This window comes from Spermophilus citellus, assembly GCF_964194105.1.
Source record: "Spermophilus citellus genome assembly, chromosome: 17".
In the NCBI taxonomy this organism is placed as follows: domain Eukaryota; kingdom Metazoa; phylum Chordata; class Mammalia; order Rodentia; family Sciuridae; genus Spermophilus; species Spermophilus citellus.
The window spans coordinates 39,901,772-39,926,503 of NC_138199.1; the positions used below are offsets into that span (position 1 = coordinate 39,901,772).

General features: G+C 36.9%; 1 protein-coding gene across 6 annotated transcripts in view; it reads left to right on the forward strand.

Annotated features, from left to right (window-relative positions):
- Positions 1-24,732, forward strand: part of BCAS3 (BCAS3 microtubule associated cell migration factor) — a 633,828-nt gene that overhangs the window by 324,122 nt on the left and 284,974 nt on the right. For all 6 annotated transcript variants that reach the window (XM_081270282.1, XM_081270287.1, XM_081270285.1 and 3 more), the window contains one exon: positions 21,355-21,455. In XM_081270282.1, coding sequence (XP_081126408.1) covers positions 21,355-21,455 — 101 coding nt within the window. The remainder of the gene's footprint in view (positions 1-21,354; positions 21,456-24,732) is intronic.

Below are 24,732 nucleotides of genomic sequence, written 5' to 3' on the forward strand. Positions count from 1 at the left end.
TCTCAACTATAGGAAATGTAATCATATAAATATGGATTTTACTAAAACAAAAATCTCTTCTTCAGAGTAGTGTTGCTTATGTGTGTATCTGCCCCTCTTTACCATTAAAAGAATGGCTGCTCTCAGCTGCTGTCCTTTATAGAATTAAAAAAAAAAAATCTGCTGTGTAATAGCCATGTTTCTAGTTCTTCTAACTGCATGATAGTTTTTTTAAAAAAATATTCCAGAAAATACCAGGGAAATCCTGCAGGTCTGCCTTTCTGCTTAGTTTTCATTAGTACCTCTACCTGTCCATCTTGTGCTCAGGTGTTCCCACTGTTTCTGAGATACCCTTACAAATCTGTGACTGCCCCAGCATAACAGTATGCATGGCAGAACCTTTATGTGGGAAACAGGGAATCTGGACATGAATGCCTCTGCCTTCTTTAACACTATTGCTTTGGACCAGTCATTACTTTCTATGCCTCAGTTTCCTCTTCTTTATAATTAAGGGATTACAAATCCTTTTCAACTTTCAGATTTTGAGTGATCTATACACTAGAAGCTCATAACTTATCTTGAAACTTGTGAAAATTAAGAACCAAGGCATTTTAATAGAAGAAAACAAGTATCTTAGACAACAATAACAACAACAAAATTTTAACCCTCTAGGTACTTTACTATGAGCCACATTCCCCAGCTCTTTTTATTTTTTGAGACAGGATTTCACTAAGTTGCTGAGGCTGCCTTTGAACTTGTGATCCTCCTGCCTCAGCCTCCCAAATTGCTGGGATTAAAGGTGCACACCACTGCAGTTGGCTAGACTCCAAAATCTTAAAGATTATCCTTGTTACTACTTTCTTCATATTTTTATGTAGAGGCAGAATTTTTTAAAAAATATTTTACTAGTAATTCCTGGTTATAAAATAATGGAAACAAAAGAATCTCTTCTATTCCTTATAGAAAAAGTATGTTTGATAAACATTTTTAAATAATCCTTTTGTACTAATCTTTAGTTATAGGAATACCTGGTATAAATTTCTTCTTTCAAATTAAAACATAGGACTTGGGATATAGTTCAGTGGGAGAGTATGCTCTTAACATGCATGAGGCCCTGATTTCAATCCCCTGCTCTGAAAAAAAGAAAAATCAATGCATATATTACTTTGGTTTTTCCTATCCTTTTCTTTACTCTCTGTCTGTAAATAATAGTCTTTTTGTCTTTATTTATTTAGGTATCCAGAATTGAACCCAGGGATGCTTAATCACTGATCCACATCCTCAACCCTTTTTATTTTATTTTGAGATAGTGTCTCACTAAATTGCTTAGGGCCTCACTAAGTTGCTGAAGCTAGCCTTGAACTTGCCATCCTCCTGAGCTGCTGGGGTTACAGGTGTGTGCCACTGCACCTGTCTTTAGTCTTATATCTTTATATTGTAACCTCTTTTAACCCACAAATTATCAAGGCTATATGCTTAATATATTGTTTTTGTTTCTTAAATTCAGATGATTTGTTTCATTTGCCAAATGGTTTATTCTTGTCCTGATGGTGTATAAGCTTTCATCATTCCTGAGTTTCACTGGCAGGGGTGGGGGGCATCAATGGTGGTTCTTATGATCTTTCTTATTAAAGATAACCAACACAGTGATCAAGCTATGAAGGAGGTGATATAATGCCATAAATTTCTCCCTATAATTTGAATGTGTTCTTATTGTTGTCATGTGACAAGAGACTTTTAACTATGCAGTTTTGTGGAACTTTGTGGAGAGATTAAAAAAACATTATACTGTCTTCATTCCCTTCATACCATCAGTTTCTGGCTTTTTCTACTGTGCTTTCTTTGTATTTTACAAGTACAAGAAGAACATCATCCATAACCACCTGCATGTGGTGTGGGGTCTGGGCTGAGATTCTATAGGGAATTGGGGGGGGGGGGTATGCTGGTGTTTTCTGCTGCCTTTCTTGCTCTGTTCCAGGCACAAGTGACCCATCAGTGGCTGTGTCAAATTCACCTTTAAGTATGAAGCCAACTAAGATGATACATTCTAACTGCTTAGGGATATCATAAAGAATGTAACATAGTGGGCCAATGTATTTTGTTTGTTGCTTTCACTCTTCCTGAAATGGCTAATTGTAACTTCTAGTTGAAGTTTTAAGTTTTCTCCAGTTTTTGATCACATTGTATATTATGTCTGCTCTGGATACAGAGGTGTGTACTAAAATGAGAGCAAACTTTATATGAAATAGGTAATGAAGTAATGAATTGTGCCAATTTTACTTAGTTTTAAGAATATGATCTTTGGAGTCTACAGTCGTGAATTTAAATTTCATTTTGATTACTTGCTAATGTAGGTGACTCTGGGGAAATGACCTTTTGGACTTTTGTTTCCTTTCAAATGAGAATAACATCCACCTTACAGGATCATCATTAGGTTAAATAAGATTATTCATCCAAAAACTTTATCAAGTAGGTTGCATGGAAAATATACTCCCTGAAGATAGTCTTTGCTTCTAAGTGGTGGTTATAGAACAAGTATCCTCGTTCCCTTTGAAGTCTTTTCTTGCCTTGAAATTCCAAGTTTGACTCTATATTCTATGCATGTCCAAAACTGTGGAGAGGAATTTTACTTTCCAGTTCTTATTTATCTATGCAAATTCAGATTTTCTCTTAGACCTTTTTCTTTGAACATCTTCATTCCCCTAATAATTTATCGGTAGTGAGATTTTTTTCCTTGATGGTCAGTGTATCCTCAATGGCTAACTTTCTAGAAATTTTCTCTTCCTCATCCTCCTCCTCATCATCTCCTCCTCCTCCTCCTCCTCCTTCGTCTTCATCTTTATCTTCGTCCTTTTTTTTTTTTTAGAGTTGCCTTAATACTCTGTTTTTTCCCCCAAAGATAATAGTCTTAATATTAAAACTTCTGAAATGGGGCTAGGGCTGTAGCTCAGTGGTAGAGCACTTGCCTTGCATGTGTGAGGCACTGGGTCCGGTTCTCAGCACCACATATAAATAAATAAATAAAATCAAGATATTGTGTCCATCTACAACTAAAAAATATTTTTAAAAAACTTCTGAAATGGCAGGATGACATTCAACTTTATGAGATCATTATTGCAATCACTATTTCAGTGAGTGAGATGGATGAAAATGACTTTTATTTTCACTCCATATTCTTTGAAGTTTACAAATAATAAATATTCAAACCATATTGATAGTTCATTTTCCAAAAGATTTTTTTTAGAAAAGTATGAAGGAAGAGGAAATAAATGAATGAGAGATGAATCATGAAAATGATAGAAGAGTTAGAGAAAGGACTCCCTCAATTTGTCACAGAGAATAGAAATAAAATGTCCTACAGCAAATAAAGAATAAATATCAACATGGACCGCTCATATTAGTGTTCTGGGTGAAAACATTATTTTAGAAAAATATCAGTATGATTTATTTTAATTATGGGTCACTGAATAGTCCTGAATATTCCACATTTCTCATATCCCAGCCAAGAAGAGGTGACTCTGTATCAGTCTTCAGAACAAGAAATGTTTGTTCAGTTTTTTCCAAACATTCACAAAACAGTTTTTATTTTATTTTCCATAATAAACTTTTATTATGGAAATATTCAGGAATGCACAAAGTATAGTGAATTGTGTAACAAGTCTACCTGTCACTTACCTTATGGAATTAATAAAATTCAGCTCTTGTTCCTTCTATTTTCTTCAAAACTTTTTTTGTGTAGGACAACATAGTATTATAAGGCACCCACTATTATAACTTTTCCTGAATAAATATTTCCATATGCATCTATGAAGACTTATAAATACCATACACTGACATAATACACAGATGAGGCAGTGGCGGTGATTTTGGAAAATAACTCTCTGGTAGTTTGACATTGTGGAGCACTAGAGGAGATCAAGTCTTGGCAAATGCTCTCTTCCTTTGGGAAAGCTAGAGAGAAACTCCTACAATGGTTATGAATTAGTATTCACTGTCTCATTCCTACCCAATAGTTTGGGTTCTGTGAGTTTTCTGATATATTTAGAGTTAAAATAAGGAGCACATCATGGATCCTTAATGATTATTTGTAAAGATTTTAAATTATATTCTTATGTATAGGTTGAAAATGTTGGTGTCTCCCAGGTCTAAAAGCTTTTCTCTCTTCTTTTTTTTTTTTTTTTTTTAATTTTTTATTGATTATTTAAAGCATTACATAGCTCATGATATATCATCTTTCATACATTAGACTCAAATTGTGTTTTGAACTCCCATTTTCACCCCAAATATAGATTGCAGAATCACATCTGTTACATATTCACATTTTTACATAATGCCATATTAGTGTCTGTTGTATTCTGTTACCTTTCCTAACCCCTACTATCACCCCTCCCCTCCCCTCCCCTCCCATCTTCCCTCTCTATCTCCCCTGCTGTTGTTCAATTCTCTCCCTTTTTTTTCCCTCCCCCTTGCCCCTCATAGCCTCTTGTAATTTTATGTATCCTTGAAGGTCTCCTACCATTTCCATATGCTTTCCCTTCTCTCTCCGTTTCTCTCCCCCCATTCGTCTTTGTTATCTGTAGTCTTTTCCACATGCTCTTCCTTCCTGTTCTGTTCTTAGTTGTTCTCTTTATATCAAAGCAGACATTTGGCATTTGTTTTTTAGGGCTTGGCTAGCTTCACTTAGCATAATCTGCTCTAATGCCATCCATTTCCCTGCAAATTCTATGATTTTGTCATTTCTTAGTGCTGCATAATATTCCATTGTGTATAGATGCCACATTTTCTTTATCCATTCATCTATTGAAGGGCATCTAGGTTGGTTCCACAGTCTAGCTATTGTGAATTGTGCCGCTATAATCATTGATGCAGCCGTATCCCTATAGTGCGCTCTTTTAAGGTCCTCAGGGAATAGTCCGAGAAGTGCAATAGCTGGGTCAAATGGTGGTTCCATTCCCAGCTTTCCCAGGAATCTCCATACTGCTTTCCAAATTGGCCTCACCATTTTGCAGCCCCACCAGCAGTGTACAAGTGTACCTTTTTCCCCACATCCCCGCCAACACTTGTTGTTGTTTGACTTCATAATGGCTGCCAATCTTACTGGAGTGAGATGGTATCTTAGGGTGGTTTTGATTTGCATTTCTCTGATTGCTAGAGATGGTGAGCATTTTTTCATGAACTTGTTGATTGATTGTATGTCCTCCTCTGAGAAGTGTCTGTTGAGGTCCTTGGCCCATTTGTTAATTGGGTTATTTGTTATCTTATTATTTAATTTTTTGAGTTCTTTGTACATTCTGGATATTAGGGCTCTATCAGAGGTGTGGGGGGTAAAGATTTGTTCCCAGGATGTAGGCTCTCTATTTACCTCTTTTATTGTTTCTCTTGCTGAGAAAAAACTTTTTAGTTTAAGTAAGTCCCATTTGTTTATTCTGGTTGTTAACTCTTGGGCTATGGGTGTCCTATTAAGGAATTTGGAGCCCGACCCCACAATTTGTAGATCGTAGCCAACTTTTTCTTCTATCAGACGCAGTGTCTCTGATTTGATATCTAGCTCCCTGATCCATTTTGAGTTAATTTTTGTGGATGGCGAGAGAAAGGGATTCAATTTCATTTTGTTGCATATGGATTTCCAATTTTCCCAGCACCATTTGTTGAAGATGCTATCCTTCCTCCATTGCATGCTTTTAGCCCCTTTATCAAATATAAGATAGTTGTAACTTTGTGGATTAGTCTCTGTGTCTTCTATTCTGTACCATTGGTCCACCCGCCTGTTTTGGTACCAGTACCATGCTGTTTTTGTTACTATTGCTTTGTAGTACAGTTTGACCTCTGGTATCGCTATACCTCCAGATTCACACTTCCTGCTTAGAATTGCTTTTGCTATTCTGGGTCTTTTGTTTTTCCATATGAATTTCATGATTGCTTTGTCTATTTCTACAAGAAATGCCGTTGGTATTTTGATTGGCATCGCATTAAACCTATAGAGAACTTTGGGTAATATCGCCATTTTGATGATGTTAGTTCTGCCTATCCATGAACAGGGTACATTTTTCCATCTTCTGAGATCTTCTTCTATCTCTCTCTTTAGGGTTCTGTAGTTTTCATTGTATAAATCTTTCACCTCTTTTGTTAGGTTGATACCCAAGTATCTTATTTTCTTTGAGGATATTGTGAATGGAGTGGTTTTCCTTATTTCCATTTCAGAAGTTTTGTTGCTGATATATAGGAATGCCTTTGATTTATGCGTGTTGATTTTATAACCTGCCACTTTGCTGAATTCATTTATTAACTCTAGCAGCTTCTTTGTAGACTCTTTTGGGTCTGTTAAGTATATTATCATGTCATCCGCAAATAGCGATAGTTTAATTTCTTCTTTTCCTATTTTTATGCCTTTAATTTCTTTTGTCTGTCTAATTGCTCTGGCTAGTACTTCGAGAACTAAATTGAATAGAAGTGGTGATAGAGGGCATCCCTGTCTTGTTCCAGATTTTAGAGGGAATGCCTTCAATTTTTCTCCATTCAGAATGATGCTAGCCTGAGGCTTAGCATAGATAGCTTTTACAATGTTGAGGTAAGTTCCTGTTATCCCTAGTTTTTCTAGTGTTTTGAACATAAAGGCATGCTGTACTTTGTCAAATGCTTTTTCTGCATCCATCGAGATGATCATGTGGTTCTTGTCTTTAAGTCTATTGATGTGGTGAATAGCATTTATTGATTTCCGTATATTGAACCATCCTTGCATCCCAGGAATGAATCCTACTTGATCATGGTGCACAAGTTTTCTGATATGTTTTTGTATTCGATTCGCCAGAATTTTATTGAGAATTTTTGCATCCAAGTTCATTAGAGATATTGGTCTGTAGTTTTCTTTCTTTGAAGTATCTTTGTCTGGTTTTGGGATCAAAGTGATGTTGGCCTCATAGAATGAATGTGGAAGAGCTCCTTCTTTTTCTATTTCTTGAAATAGCTTGAAAAGTATTGGTATTAATTCTTCTTTGAAGGTTTTGTAGAACTCCGCTGTATACCCATCTGGTCCAGGGCTTTTCTTAGTTGGTAGTCTTTTGATGGCTTCTTCTATTTCTTCTTTTGTTATTGGTCTGTTTAAATTGTGTGTGTCTTCCTGTCTCAATCTGGGCAATTCATATGCCTTAAGAAATTTATCGATATCTTCGTTATCTTCTATTTTATTAGAATATAGGGTTTCAAAATACTTTCTAATTATCTTCTGTATTTCTGTAGTGTCTGTTGTGATATTGCCTTTTTCATCCCGTATGTTAGTAATTTGAGTTCTCTCTCTTCTTCTTTTCGTTAGCGTGGCTAAGGGCTTGTCTATCTTATTTATTTTTTCAAAGAACCAACTTTTAGTTTTATCTATTTTTTCAATGGTTTCTTTTGTTTCAATTTCATTGATTTCTGCTCTAATTTTAATTATTTCTTGTCTTCTACTACATTTACTGTTGTTTTGCTCTTCCTTTTCTAGATTTTTGAGGTGTTGTGTGAGTTCATTTATTTGTTGGTTTTTTCTTTTTTTGAGGTAAGAACTCCAAGAAATGAATTTCCCTCTTAAAACTGCTTTCATTGTGTCCCATAAATTCCGGTATGTTGTGTCTGTGTTATCATTTGACTCTAAGAATTTTTTCATCTCCTCCTTTATGTCTTCTATAACCCATTGATCATTCAATAACATATTGTTCATTTTCCATGTGATGTAGGATTTTTCCTTCCTTCTCTTATCATTGATTTCCAATTTCATTCCATTATGGTCAGATATGGTGCATGGTATTATCTCCACGCCTTTATATTTACTAAGAGTTGTCTATGGCATAATATATGGTCTATCTTTGAGTAGGATCCATGTGCTGCTGAGAAGAACGTGTATCCACTTGATGATGGTTGATATATTCTATATATGTCGGTTAAGTCTAGATTATTGATTGTGCTGTTGAGTTTTATAGTTTCTTTATTCAGTTTTTGTCTAGAGGATCTGTCTAATGGCGAGAGCGGTGTGTTGAAGTCACCCATAATTATTGTGTTGTGGTCTATTTGACTCTTGAACTTGAGGAGAGTTTGTTTTATGAACGTTGCAGCTCCATTGTTGGGTGCATACAAATTGATGATTGTTATGTCTTGTTGGTGGATGGTTCCTTTTAACAGTATATAGTGACCTTCTTTGTCCTTCTTGATTAACTTAGGTTTGAAGTTGATTTTATTCGATATGAGTATGGCCACTCCTGCTTGCTTCCGAGGGCCATGTGAGTGGTATGATTTTTCCCAACCTTTTACCTTCAGCCTGTGTATGTCTTTTCCTATCATATGAGTCTCTTGAAGGCAGCATATTGTTGGATTTGTTTTTTTGATCCAGTTTACTAGCCTATGTCTCTTGATTGGTGAGTTTAGGCCATTAACATTTAAGGTTACAATTGAGATATGATTTGTATTTCCAGTCATGCTTCTTTATTTATTTATTTTAGTTTGGTTAGTTTTGCTTTTTGGTTATTTTCCTCCCCCTTTACTGAGATACTTCCTGCTGTTAGTTTTGGGCACTATTTTTCACATCCTCTTCTTGTAGTGTTTTGTTCAAAATGCTTTGCAGAGCTGGTTTTCTTGCTGCAAATTCTTTTAGCTTTTGTTTATCGTGAAAGATTTTAATTTCATTGTCAAATTTGAAGCTCAATTTTGCTGGATATAGTATTCTTGGTTGGAATCCATTATTTTTCAGCGTTTGAAATACGTTATTCCAGGATCTTCTCGCTTTCAAAGTTTGTGATGAGAAATCTGTCGTTAACCTAATTGGTTTACCCCTGAAAGTAATCTGCCTCTTTTCTCTCGTAGCTTTTAATATTCTCTCCTTGTTCTGTACGTTGGCTATCTTCATAATTATATGTCTTGGGGTTGGTCTATTATGGTTTTGAATGTTTGGGGTCCTGTAGGCTTCCAGGATTTGGCAATCCATTCCATCTTTCATCTCTGGGAAGTTTTCTAGAATTATTTCATTTAATATGCTGTCCATTCCTTTGGTTTGAATCTCTGTGCCTTCTTCTATCCCTATGACTCTCAGATTTGGTTTTTTTATGACATCCCATATCTCTTGAATAGATTGCTCGTGGGAATTAAGCATCTTTTCTGTGTTGACTATATTCTTTTCAAGTTGATAAACTTTGTCTTCATTATCTGATGTTCTGACTTCTACTTGATCAAGTCTATTTGTAATATTCTCGTTTGAGTTTTTAATTTGGTTTATAGTTTCCTGGAATTCTAGGATTATTGTTTGATTTTTTTTTAATATCTCTATCTCCTGGTAGAGCTCGTTCTTTGCCATTTGAATTTGTTTGTTTAATTCATTTTCAAAATATATTTTTATTTCTTGGACTTGCTGTCTCATGTCTTCTCTAATATTCCTTTCCATTCGAGTTAGGTATGCCTTGAGTTCTTTCCCTATACCTGTTTCTGAAGTTTCTATGTCCTCCTGTAGAATTGAGTAGTCTTGCATTGTTTGTAATCCTTTTTTCCCTTGTTTTCTCATGTTGTCCACGTTACTTTCCAGCTCTTTTTGATTGTCGTGTTTCTGCTCTCCTCTATAGATTTGTTTTGTTTCTGTATTACTCTGATGTCTCTCCTTTGTGTTGTTGAAGTATGACTGCTAACGTGGATTCCGCTGGGAAGGAATTCCGACGTTCGAGCTCCAGTGACGACACTACTCTGCTATGACGGGCCCCAGTCTCCTTGCTGGGGTGCCCTAATGGGGGGGTGTGACTGGACTGTCTCTGTGTGGTTTCAGCTCCCGGTCGTGGCAGGCGGGTAGACTCCAGCCGCCCAGTATCACAGGCCGCGGGCAGGTGATCCGTCACCAACGGGAGGGCGTTCTCCTACCGCCAAGTTACGCGGGCAGTGGGTGAACTGTCGCCGGTGGGCCTGCAGTTTACAGCTGCCCAGTCGCGAGGGCCTTGCCTCTAGGCTCCTGGTTTCTCCTGCTAGCCTTGGTTTCTCCTGCTAGACCAGATTTCCCCTCAGTGATGATTCTCGGCAGTTCAAACTGTACTCTGTGCCTGTTTTGTTGTTGCAATCTGTCGGACAGTGGCGGTGGATACTTCAGCTGTCCAAGATGGTGGCCGCTGGTTACCTTAGTGGAGTGTCCCTTGTGGGGGGTGGGGCTGTACCGCTTCCGTCCCCGCCAACAATCCCGAACTCAGCCCGGGGGTCAGTGCGGGCTTGGGTTTAGCTGGTGGGATACCACCGTGTCGCAGCCACTTAATTCCCTGCTGACTATTTAACCCGTTCTCTGGGGCACCACGCCTTCTGTAGCCTCGGGGCAGGCCGCGCGAATCAGACAGCCTGGATCTCCGGGGTCACACCGTTGGCTTTTGGGATCCCCAGCACTCTATGGTTTTGATTTTTTCTGCTTGCCCCTCCCCAGCGCTGGCTAGACAGGTTTTGTTTTGGCCGCTGATGGGAGGGGGGGGGTTGAGGGTCAGGTGCCTCTAGCTCTCCTTTAGTCTTTATGCAGGCTCACTCTGATAGTCCCTCCCCCTGAAAGTCTAGGAGAGATTTTAAGCGAAATCCCCCTATGTATGGGGGCTGAGCTGGGTGACACACACCTGTTTGTTGTTGCAATCTGTCGGCGAGTGGCGGTGTTTACTTCCGCTGTCCAAGATGGTGGCCGCTGGTTACCTTAGTGGAGTGTCCCTTGTGGGGGGTGGGGCTGTACCGCTTCCGTCCCCGCCAACAATCCCGAACTCAGCCCGGGGGTCAGTGCGGGCTTGGGTTTAGCTGGTGGGATACCACCGTGTCGCAGCCACTTAATTCCCTGCTGACTATTTAACCCCTTCTCTGGGGCGCCACGCCTTCTGTAGCCTCGGGGCAGGCCGCGCGAATCAGACAGCCTGGATCTCCGGGGTCACACCGTTGGCTTTTGGGATCCCCAGCACTCTATGGTTTTGATTTTTTCTGCTTGCCCCTCCCCAGCGCTGGCTAGACAGGTTTTGTTTTGGCCGCTGATGGGAGGGGGGGCGGGTTGAGGGTCAGGTGCCTCTAGCTCTCCTTTAGTCTTTATGCAGGCTCACTCTGATAGTCCCTCCCCCTGAAAGTCTAGGAGAGATTTTAAGCGAAATCCCCCTATGTATGGGGGCTGAGCTGGGTGACACACACCTGTTTGTTGTTGCAATCTGTCGGCGAGTGGCGGTGTTTACTTCCGCTGTCCAAGATGGTGGCCGCTGGTTCCTTTTCTCTCTTCTTGCCAAGAAAACTTTGCCTCTTTTGCTTAGGCAAGAGAAAATCTGTATTTAATTCTTCCTGCTGTATAATGACTCGGACTTTTCTAGTATAGTAGTAGCTAATAAGTAAGTGGAGCATGGAAAAAGTTATGTTAACTCTTTGCAAAAAAAAAATTATTTGGGCCATTTTTACATTTATAAATAACCTTACCCTTTAGGGTTATTTTATAGGTACCTGAATGATTAAACATAGTTTAAAATCAAGAAACAGTGATTCTTTACTTTACAATATCAATTCAAAATACATTCTACATACCTGTTACTCATCTTGGTTTCTTAAAGAGAATACTGTATTTTTAGAAGTGTTCTTTGAATTTAAAATGGAGAATTGATTACTTCTAAAAGAAACGTGTCTTACACAAAAGTCAGGTTAATTGGCTGTGAGATTCTGTTGCCACCATTGAAGGGTTACACCTGTGATTCTATACAGAATTTAGACTTGGATACTTTTAGCTTCTAGAGAGTAGACATTATCCTAAGCAGAAACACTCTGTCATGTGTTTTAGTAGTCAATAAGCTGGTCTTACATTTGATATTTCTGTATGTGAAAATAATAAGTGGATATATATGGAGAAAGTTGTTTGAATGTGAGGTAGCACCCTCATTAAGAAAAAAATCACAGGACCTAATGAAACAGGAGGGGGACATGCTGAAATAAGCAGTAGAATCAGCTTTTTTTTTCATATATCAATTTCAGTCATCTCTTTGATTTCTTTAATTTCATTTTATGACTCTGGCTGTACTGACTGAATTATGTTGATTGTTATGTTCTTATCCCACACTTTTATTAAATATAAAGTGGGTACAGGTACACAAGATATACAGTTGAAAGGTACCAAACTATATTCATTGGAATTTAGGTCCTCCCTGAAGGAGATTGGTATTATTAATGTCTTGTATTCTGCACAACTGTAAAGGTTAGCTCTAATAAGAATGATTTTATGGTTAGATTTAAAAATATAGGATGATTATGTCAACTGTGGTAAGACAAAGTCCCCCCCACCGCCCCTCTGCAAGCTCCGAGGATGATACTATGCAGTTAGGATACCACCACCTCCACCCCCCCAAAAAAAGTCAAGATGGACTTATTTTTCTGGTTATCCTACCGCTGTTGATTTAATGTGGCTATATTGTAGTTGTGCTGTTAAACAAGTTGAGATAATAGGTATTAAATGGCACTTTTGTACAGACTTCCAAGTGAATAAACTCCAACTTGATCTTAGTTGTAAATGTTTTCAAGGGATTGTCAAAGACTGTTCAGTTCTTAGGAATATGTTGGGGCACTTTGGCATTTTTGCTCAGTGGAATTGCTTAACTGGCTGATTGCACAAACCATTTATTTTCTGTTCTTTTCTTCATTTTATAAGATATTTACAGTCCTACTGAGAAGTAAAACTAACTTGTGAGCCCTGCAGTGCTACCCCCACATTCAGCTTGCTCTGATACTAAATGTCAAATGAGCAGCAAGAGTATCAAGTGAAGCCCCTCAGTTTGTGTCTTCTGTGGCAGCACTGTGATGCTCTGTGCATGAGAAACTGGAAGGTGGGAGCGGAGTACAGGATGCACCCTGAGCTGTCAGTTCTTCAGGGAAATCTGTTATCTCAGACAATGAGGATATGTCATTTTCCTACTTATGTATATTGCCTGTGACTGTTCTTCTGGGAACATGGAATAAAAGCAAAGTGAAACCAGAGATGTACAATAACTGACTGTTAGAAAACTTTAATAATTAATTAGAGAACATCTATGGTACCACAGGGTCAGGGTGCAAGGAAGATAGATCATTGATCTATTTAACATATAGTGTAGGTAAAGCTTGTTCCCTGTTCTGTGTTGTAACACTTTAGTTGTGGCACTAGAAGAAGGAATGGCTGCTGATGAGCAGAAGAGCCAGTAATACATAATTATATATGAATTAATGGAATTCCTTTATGTTTAAATTATGACATCTATAAACAGGGGGTGGACTCTAATAGTACTCTTCATTTTGGTCATTTCCATTTTTTCTCCAGATAAGTGAGTGTGTGAGCTCATTTGGGTGTATTATTTTTAACACCCCTCCACACCACCTTTTAATTCATTAACAAAAGTCTTTAATTTTTGCCCCTTTGATAGGTATGAAACAACTTGTTTAAATTTGTAAATCTCTCATTACTATCATTTACATGTATTAGTTGACTGCTGTATTTCCTCATCCATGATTTGCTAGGTCATGAGGCCCTGCTTTATCTGTTTTGTTTTTGGATTCTTTGGTTTTGGAGTCTCTTTAAAAAGCAAATTTTGGGTTTTGTACTAAGTAACTACATTCTCCAACAGAATTTCATCCTCACATCCTGAATGCTTTCTGATCAGAAACAGAGTTTAGTAAAGATCCCTCTCTTCTTGTATGGTATATAATATATAAATTCTGTTTTTAATAAGAATTCAAAATATATTGAAGTTTGTCCTTGAATAAGAGTTTATCACTGTTGGCCTTTGGGTGAACTTTGAGCCCGAGCTGTTTCATTCATGGCACCATGATGTCATTTAACTCACAGATTTCTCTGTTGCTAGAAAAAATAATGTTGTTTCCTTAAATAACCTAAAGGACTAAAAAATGCTATCACAACATTACTCACCTCTCAGGTCTTCACTTAAGGCTCTAGCTTGGTAGGTGTTTTTTTGTTTGCAGAGGAAGGGGGGAGTTTATTGCAGAGAGGAGGGAAAAATGAAAACTCTCTGGTCCTGAATCTGAAGAATATGTTATCCTACCTCCCACATGAAACTCAGCTGCCAGGATGACCCTTCTCACACTCCTTCAAGTTAAAGTCTCTATGTACCTCTTTGATTCTCCACTTTTAAATCAGACTGAGTTTGAAATATATAATTGAATTTAAAAATGAATTTAATCTTATTTATAATCAGTATGAATTTGCAGATTAAAAGATTAGCTGGGCTGGGGATGTGGCTCAAGCGGTAGCGTGCTCGCTCGGCCCGGGTTCGATCCTCAGCACCACATACCAACAAAGATGTTGTGTCCGCCAAGAACTAAAAAATAAATATTAAAAATTCTCTCTCTCTCTCTCTCTCTCTCTCTCTCTCTCTCTCTCTCTCTTAAAAAAAAAGATTAGCTAAGTTTCATTCTAAATCAACACATGCAGCATATGAATATATTATAGGTTTTCAACAACAAAGAGCCATACGACTCTGTTACATAAAAAACTAGATACCATTTGAGTTAGGAGTTTTGGCCTTACTTGAGAAGCAGGTTTCCCTGAAACCAGAAGAATTGCAATTACTTCCAGGGAGTAGGGCAGCTTCTTGACATCTGTGAAAATTTAAAGACTGGAGTTTACCATCAGTGGTAACTGATCAGCTGTGCCCTCTAAAGCTTCCAGAGTCACAGCTGAGATGAGTTGACACTGGCACCTCAGGAATTCTTGGGATGGATGAACAGAACCAGAGTTTGCCCTATTGCTTCATAAATAAGTACTTCTTAATTTTTAGTATTAACCTTTGAGTTAGTTTGTGTGAAGAGCGCGCCCAGAACCTGTATGTGGTTATTAGTTTTTTATAGATGTATAGGCAATTCTTTGTCATTGCTTTGAATCAAAAAGTGTTAGGTACATTTTTTTTTAATTCTATCTTAAAGCAATGCTTATATCCTATTAACTTCATTTTTAAGAAGCCTAATTTTTTTTCCTTGAATATCTAAAATCCAAACCCAATATTCTAAGACTAGTTATCTGCTCTAATAGTAAGTATATTGAGTACTTATATTTAATTTTATTTATTGGTGCAATATAATTATTCATAATAGTGGGGTTCATTGTGTCATATTTATACATGTACATAATTCAATCAGTCTCATTCCCCAGTACCTTAACTTTTCCTCCTCTCCACCATCCTCCTGATCTGCCTTTTTCCTCTACTGTTGTCCCTTCAATTATTATTGTTATTACTATCATTATTATCATTATTATTTTACTTAATGCATTATAATTTTATATATGTATACATACATACATATATATATACGTATATATATATAAAAGCAGGATTCATTATAGTATATTTGTACACAAACATAGAATAATTTGTAGATTTCATTCCCTAATACTTTATTAATGATAAAGCTTATCTCTGAGGTATGAGATTTGTTGCAGATGTAATTCAGTTATTGAGAGCTAATTGTTTCTTTGTTGGTATTTAGAAACAATTTTATTTCATGAAATTGAGGTTATATACTCTTATTATTTTGGAGGAAAAGTGGAAATGACAAGAGATTTTAATTTTTTAAGAACTAGTAATCACTCATTCTTGCAACTTTGGTTCAAGTATATCTTAACCTCTATTAACAAGTGTTAAAGAGGTGGATATTTACAGAAACCTAAGGTTCTCTATTTAGATGTCTGTTAATACAATGCTATGATTCTTTCATTGAGTAATTATTATTTACATAGCCTATTATTTTGTACCTATAGTTTAACATTATGTAAAGCAATACTTTAAACTTTCTCAAACTCATAAATACCTTATTTTCTTTTTTAAAAATTTTAATATTTATATATGACAGCGGACTGTGTTACAATTTTTATTACACATATAGAGCACAATTTTTCTTATCTCTGGTTGTATACAAAGTATATTCACACCAATTTGTGTCTTCATACATGTACTTTGGATAATAATGTCCATCACATGCCACCCATCATTTCTAACCCCATGCCCCCTCCCTTTCCCTCCCACCCCTCTACCCTATCTAGAGTTCATGTATTCCTCCCGTGCTTCCCCTCCCTACCTCACTATGAATCAGCCTCCTTATATCAGAGAAAACATTCAGCATTTGGTTTTTTGGGATTGGCTAACTTTACTTAGTTGTGAAGCCAATATGGAAAGCAGTATGGAAAGCCAATATGGAAAGCAGTATGGAGATTTCTTGGAAAATTGAGAATGGAACCACCATTTGACCCAGCTATCCCTTTCCTCAGTGTATACCCAAAGAACTTAAAAACAGCATACTACAGGGACACACAGCCACATCAATGTTTATAGCAGCATAATTCACAATAGCTAACCTATGGAACCAAACTAGATGCCCTTCAATAGATGAATGGATAAAAAAAAATGTGGCATATATACACAATGGAATATGACTCAGCAATAAAAGAGAATAAATACCTTATTTTTATATGGGGCAATTTAAAAAAAAAATTCTGTAGGCATTCATGGTTATAGTACAGAAGACATCTAAAAATCCCAAAAAAGAATTATCCATAATTTTTTTTCAAGAGTTAGAAAGTTATATTTTGAAAGAACTTTCTGGAATTTTGAGAATTTTATTATATGGAATTCAGATTTAGTGACATTATTAGGGAAACATTTAATTTTTCTCTTTACAATCCTGTTTATGTTATTCTGTTGATTTCAAAGTATATTGGGCTTAGATTAACAGGACTAATTTGTGAAGGTCATCCCTGAAGCAGCTTAATTTTTGTTGTCTTTATACATAAACACATATGAAAAGATATAAATATATACATAGCAATACACACATATGTGCATATACCCATTTATCACTGCAAGACAGAAAAATACACATAGTGATTTTTTTTAGCTCTTATTTACTCACTGTAAGCATCATCTGCTTTCCTGAACACACAATGTAAACAGTCTGTTTCCCAGTTACCTCATGATGATCCTGCATCCTGCCCTTGCTTGTTGATCTCTATTTATCAGATGCCTACTGGAAGCACTTTTGGAGTTACATTCTAAAATAAATTGATGGTATATCCTTTTTAGGTAGGTAGATAAGGTGCATTTTAAATTACTGTGCTGAAAGTAGAGATAAAACATAGCAGGATTTATACCTCAAAATTCTATATCCCTTTCTATTACCAACTTAATTAATTATCTATGAATAGTTGATAAAATTTCATAAAAATGCTGATTTAGGTAGCTGCTGTGTGTCTTTGTATTTGAACATAAGCATTTTTCTTTATATAGACTTTTTTTTGGGGGGGGGATACCAGGGATTGAACTCAGGGGCACTTGACCACTGAGTCACATCCCCAGCCCTATTTTGTATTTTATTTAGAGACAGGGTCTCACTGAGTTGTTTAGTGCCTTGCTTTTGCTGAGGCTGGCTTTGAACTCGCAATTCTCCTGCCTCAGCCTCCTGAGCCACTGGGATTACAAGCATGCGCCACTGCACCCAGCCTGTATATAGACTTTTAAGTTACCTTTTATATCTACTTATTAGAAATGTGGGGAAAATACTCTCAATTGATTGTGCCCCCTTCCAAAGTTACATCTAAATTCTATAGCACTTACAGAGTATAATATTATGGGGTAAGGGATTAGGGGACATTTTATCCTGGTTGTCACTATTGAGATGTCCCAGTTCCCAGTGAGATCACTAGTCACTGGCTCATATAGGTTTCTGCAATATCCATTCTTGTTTCTACTTCAAATCCTGTCAGTTCTCTGGAGTGTGCCTGCATTACTCTCACACACACACACAGGAAACATTCTCACCTAAGCCAGGGCGAGCACTGTATGGCTGTCACCACTGTGGCTGTGCTATGTACCATATATGTGTGGATCTCTTGGTACTTTCTTAGACTCAAGAATGAAGATTCAGTTTTTCACAGCTGTTGGTCCACGAAACGCCCAGATTGTCATTGTCTATTCTTCCTTGTGGGCCCTCTATTCCCCACTTTCTGTTTCTGACACTCTTGCTCCAGTGTTAGGGTTATCATTTCCCAATAATTGGGTGGTTGGAGAGGATGCAAGCTCTTTTTCTCTTGATATTTTCTCTTGATGGTTTTTATTCTCATAAGTTTCAAGATTTCAATTTTTTTTTCCTGTGACCTGTTATATCATCATTTTCCCAAGGTATAAAATGTTCTTCCTATGTGGATTGGGGGAAATATTTAAATATAAATGTATGTAGGGGAGAAGGGAAGGATTTTATTTGATGTTGAAAAGTATTTTCCCTCTGAACTTACATTTTTTATATTGCCCATTTTCTGATGACTTCAAAACATTTTTACTTAGAAAACTAGTGAATGAAAGGCATGGAAATCCTTCTTCCTATCTCTGTTTAGGAGTTTGGGATTCAGATTTATGGTTGTATTTCTTAGATGTATATTTGGAATATTTACTGCTTCCGTTGGAAAGCAGATGAGGGCAGAAAGGATCCTCCCCTTTCCCTCTCCTCCTTTTCCTCCTCCTTCTCCTCCTCCAACGTTTCACTGTGGGAAATTCCAAACATACACAAAACTAGATAACAATAGTGGAATAAGTCTCCATGTATCTCTCATTCAGCTTCACTACCAATCAACTCATGGCTAATCTTTTTTAGTTTATAATTCTACTCACCATCTTTACCCCTGACACAAAGTTATTTTGAAGCTAATCCCAGATATCATATTATCCCCACTTTGATAATGGATAAATAAGTGTTCAGCCATTCTGGTGCCATTACTTAGTCCAGAATGCAAAACTCCAACCATCTACTCACAATACTTATTGAATGCTTATTCTGTAATTGGTCCTAGTCTAGGTTTAATATATGTGGAACACAGCATACACTCTTAGAGAATTTCTAGTAGGTACTAATTACATACACAGGGGCATAATTTCTCACTTTTACTTAAAGATTTGTAATCCTATTCTGTCACATTACTCTAATTTTACTTGGAAAAAAAAGGAAAAAAGTATCAAGTGTGCTAGTGTACACATAATCCCAATGACTCAGGAGGATTACAAATTCAAGGTCAGCCTCAGCAAGTTAGGGAGGACTTAAGCAACTTAGCAAAACCCTGTTTTAAATAAAAATAAAAAGGACTGGGGATGTAGTTTAGTGGCAAAACTCCCCTGGGTTAAATCCTAAATCCCTATTGCTCTCCCCGCCCCCCCCCCAAATAAAAGCCCTTTTTCTACCCACGGGCCTCTCTCCCTGCCCCTCATCTTCCACTTGCAACCTGACTCACCCCCTCAACCACAATGGCATGACAGTTCTTACTAAAATATCCCCATTATATTTCAACCTCAAAAATCTTTGTACTTGATCTTGCCATTGTAATAGTTTGCCCTCAGACATCTGTATGACTTACTCCCACCTTTAAAGATCTTCTTTGCTCATCTGCTTTCTGAAGCACATTGTAATACTTGGTATTTGTCATTGTTCAGCTTTTTGACTAGTTACTCAAACTTTGGGGATTTGAGGGATCCTATCTTTCTATCTTTGTTAATAATTTAATATCAAATTTATTATAAAATTGATGATTTGTGAACAACTCAGTCTTTTGAAAACATCAGTTGACTTATATTCTTTGTAAAACATACCATAATTATTTCTCCAAGAATGCTTAAATAACAATTGATAATTGTTATGACATTCTCTGCCTTATGATACCATTTCCATCACAAGAATTAAGGTGTATCCCTTCATGGTCATCTATGTTTTGTGCCGAACCCCAGCTTGCCTCTCAGTTATAGAACTATGATTTTGAAGAAGTAGCGGCTAGCTAGCAGTTTTAACTACCACAGATCTTCATTTCAACACTGTATACATCTGCTGAGTAACTGACTGAACTCAGTCCTATTTCTCCTCTTGTAAGGAGTTAAGATAAGCTTTTGGCGAGCATGTGCCTTTTAAGTCTTGCCCTAGGTTATACTGCGTATTCTTCATTTGTATCTGTTTCACTAAGATTTTGTTCTAAATACCTTGTTCTGTCAAGATTGCATTAAGATTGACATCCTTCTTTACTGCTCATGGAAGTGTATAGCTCTTTCTGGGAATATGTAGGAAGAAATTTTAAAACATTCACTTCCTCTGATTTCATTTTCAGGAATCTAGCCTAAGAAAACTTTTGACTATGCATGTAAATACTGCATCATTGCATGGTACAAGTGATGAGATTGTTTTCTGTTTCTCATTCTTTTTTATTTTGTCCATATTTCTTTAATGCTCTTCTACTTTTCTTCCTACTGTTGCTGTCCCATCTTTTAAATTTTTTTCCATTTTCTCATTACTTGATTCTCAGAATATTAAAATGATACACAGGGGTAGTGGGTATATTGGAAATCTGTGCACTTTCATTTCTATTTGAATGTGAATCTAAAACAGCTCTGGACAAAATAAAGTCCATTTAGAGATGGATGGATAGAATGAGTGAGTGGATCTTCCAAAGAAGAGTCTAAGATTTGGGAGGGTAAAATATTTATATTTATTGAATTGTTTTTCTGTTTCCACTAGACAAATGTTCTTTTTGTATGAGAAAGTAGACTGTAGTTTGACTGTATCTTACCAAGTCAAAGTCAGGGAAAACTGAAATGTCCAAGAAAGTGAAATATTGGATAAATTAAAAAAATTTTAGCAACTGAAAGTGTTTTCAATTAAATTTACATTCTTATGCCCACCATTTAATTGATACTAATGGGTAGTTTGTTTAAAAGAAAAAAAAAATGTTTTTTGTTTTACTGAACATTGAACCTGGGAGTACTTTAACACTGAGTTACATTCCAAAATTATTATTATTTTTTTAATTTTAAGATAAGTCTTACTATCTTAAGCCTCAAACCTCAGCCTCCTGTAGTCCTCCTACCTCAGCCTCCCCAGTTGCTGGGGTTACAGGCATGCATTACCATGACTGGCTCTTCTAAAGACTTTTAATGTAGTCCACCAGTGAATAGATTTGTTGCTATTCCTCAATGCATTTTGATATTAATATGAAGTTAATTGTTTGTTTTATAGTGATAAGATATCATTAATAAGTTTCTGAAGTTTTTTTTTTTTTTAATCTGGCATCTTATGTTGCCCAGACTAGTCTCAACCTTGTAGACTTTAGCCTTAGCCTCAACAAGTAGCTAGGGCTTCGGGCTTGTGCCAACACACCTGGCTAGCCCTACAGATAGTTTTTAAAGTATGCTCTTAATTGAAAATTTTTCTTATTCTTAGGAACTTCAGTTTTATTTATTCATTCATTGTATGAGTTGCCTCTGTGTTTTAAATGTCATCTTTATCTTATACATAACCACAGAATTTGAGCTGGCTATATTCATACCCATTTCTCCACTGCATAAATTAAAGTGGTTGAAATCTGTGTTCTTTCTCCCACAGTGGTTCCCCCTGGAAGTCCTGGGCCCATCACTCGACATGGGTCCTATGACAGTTTAGCATCTGACCATAGTGGACAAGAAGATGAAGAATGGCTTTCGCAGGTAAAAATAATGATATACTTGGAGCATTAAAATAAAACAGAATCCATTGTCTGTTTTTATTCTTTTCCTTAGACAAAAATTATAGAATTGGTAATTCTTTGTTGAATCATTAAGAATGAATCATTCTCTGTATATTTAAAATTTATCAAAAATATTGCCTGAGGTATATACACACATATTCCTCTATATTTTGCACATACATATGTTATACATAAACATTCCTTTCATATATAAGAATCTATGTTCATATATATACACAGAGAGTGAGTGTGTGTATGTGAGTTAGCTTTAATACAGAGAGCATAAAATGTATATATCTTTCAAACAGTCCATTTAAAGTAATTGAGACCTTATACTTCATTTATTTATTTATTTATTTTTATTGGTTGTTCAAAACATTACAAAGCTCTCATATTTCATACATTTGATTCAACTGGGTTATGAACTCCCATTTTTACCCCGTATACAGATTGCAGAATCACATCGGTTACACATCCACGTTTTTACATCTTGCCATACTAGTGACTGTTGTATTCTGCTCTCTTTCCTATCCTCTACTATCCCCCCTCCCCTCCCCTCCCATCTTCTCTCTCTATCCCATCTACTGTAATTCATTTCTCTCCCTTGATTTTTTCCCTTTCCCCTCACATCCTCTTATATGTAATTTTGTATAACAATGAGGGTCTCCTTCCATTTCCATGCAATTTCCCTTCTCTCTCCCTTTCCCTCCCACCTCTCGTCCCTGTTTAATGTTAATCTTTTTCTCATGTTCTTCCTACCTGCTCTGTTTTTAGTTGCTCTCCTTATATCAAAGAAGACATTTGGCATTTGTTTTTTAGGGATTGGCTAGCTTCACTTAGCATAATTTGCTCTAATGCCATCCATTTCCCTGCAAATTCCATGATTTTGTCATTTTTTAGTGCTGAGTAATATTCCATTGTGTATAAATGCCACATTTTTTAATCCATTCATCTATTGAAGGGCATCTAGGTTGGTTCCACAGTCTAGCTATTGTGAATTGTGCTGCTATGAACATCGATGTAGCAGTATCCCTATAGTACGCTCTTTTAAGGTCTTCAAGGAATAGTCCAAGAAGGGCAATAGCTGGGTCAAATGGTGGTTCCATTCCCAGCTTTCCCAGGAATCTCCATACTGCTTTCCAAATTGGCTGCACCAATTTGCAGTCCCACCAACAATGTACAAGTGTACCCTTTTCCCCACATCCTCGCCAGCACTTGTTGTTGTTTGACTTCATAATGGCTGCCAACCTTACTGGAGTGAGATTGTATCTTAGGGTGGTTTTGATTTGCATTTCTCTGACTGCTAGAGATGGTGAGCATTTTTTCATGTACTTATTGATTGATTGTATATTCTCCTCTGAGAAGTGTCTGTTCAGGTCCTTGGCCCATTTGTTGATTGGGTTATTTGATTTCTTATTGCTTAATTTTTTGAGTTCTTTGTATACTCTGGATATTAGGGCTCTATCTGAAGTGTGAGGAGTAAAGATTTGTTCCCAGGATGTAGGCTCCCTATTTACCTCTCTTATTGTTTCTCTTGCCGAGAAAAAACTTTTTAGTTTGAGTAAGTCCCATTTGTTGATTCTTGTTTTTAACTCTTGTGCTATGGGTGTCCTATTAAGGAATTTGGAGCCTGACCCCACAATATGTAGATTGGAGCCAACTTTTTCTTCTATCAGACGCCGTGTCTCTGATTTGATATCAAGCTCCTTGATCCATTTTGAGTTAACTTTTGTGCATGGTGAGAGAAAGGGATTCACTTTCATTTTGTTGCATATGGATTTCCAGTTTTCCCAACACCATTTGTTGAAGATGCTATCCTTCCTCCATTGCATGCTTTTAGCCCCTTTATCGAATATAAGATAGTTGTAATTTTGTGGATTGGAGACCTTATACTTTAGACAGACTCTTTGGAACACATTTTCATCAGGTTTAAAGTAAGAGTTTTGCTTGTTAAAACAATGGAGTCATTCAACAGTTTTGGGGAATCATTTTGTAGAGCCAGCATTTTCTGAAGATGGCCCATACTTTCATTATGGAAATTCAGCATTGTACTGTGCACAAATCCTGATGGTGCCTGACTGGGTTTCCTTTCCTAAGTTCAAGCAGTGCTCTAAACCTGTCCTATAACAGCTTTAACTGAAGGTCCTGTACCTTACTGATGGAGCTGTCTTTAACTCGGGAGCTTTGAAATAAAAGATACATGGGCAGTTGTCAAATGATGAGATTACAAATGATTTCACTACAAATAATGTTATGTCTGCCTCAAGTCTGACATCATTTGATGAAGTTAATGACCTGTCTCAGATTACCAATCTGGCAGCTTTGCATCAGACAGATGCCTCAGAAAAAGTGGAATCCCTTTGTTGTTTCATTTCTTTCTCAGGGAAGGTAGCCTGAAAAATGAAAATGAATCTGGCAATTGGAGAATCAAAAAGTTTCTAAGTAACATCTATTTAATTTATTACACCACAAATACTCAAAAGAATCTCCTTGAATGAAGGCTCAGATTCTGACATATGAAAGCCCATCCTCTCTTGATGATACAAGATAAATTAAACCCAAAATGCACATGCTTTTTCCAGAATCAAAATATTGTCCAAGAATGCTGGCAGAGAAACCACTGTCCTTCACTTCAACTTTTCAATTAGAACAAGGGGTAATGTGTGCTGTCAGTGTGAAAGTATATACAATATGTTTGTCCTGCGCACAACAGGAGCGGAATACAGGAACATCTGGCCATCGCCTCAGTGAGATTGCACAGGCATCTGTTTACCTCTCGGCTCTGTGACACTGATGGTTCTGAGCTTAAAATACACAGAATGCTTTATCTGTGGCCTAATTTACATTGCTGAATACAACTACTTGAATCAGAAATCACTGTCCTCAATCTCAGTGTTTTTTTCCCTGTGATTAGTGGGAATGTGCATATTGTTCCAAGACCATGATGCTTTTGCCCTTGCAGACTCAAAAACACAGAACTACACTCTATGAACCTTTTCAGTTATGTTTTGTTAAGAATTAATCACTGCAATCAGAGAAATGTGATTAAATATAAAAGAACCAGGGCAAAGATTCAAGGAATGGGGGAAGTCGCTCCCTAAAGTGTTTACGTAGACAATGACAAGACTTGGAGATAATACAGTAGTTTTTCACCAAAGGTTTACATGTTTAATTTCTTATTCAAGTTGATCATTTGTAAAACCATGAAATACACACATTTTCAGGTTTTGCACATTGTCTTCTGTATGCTTTTTCTT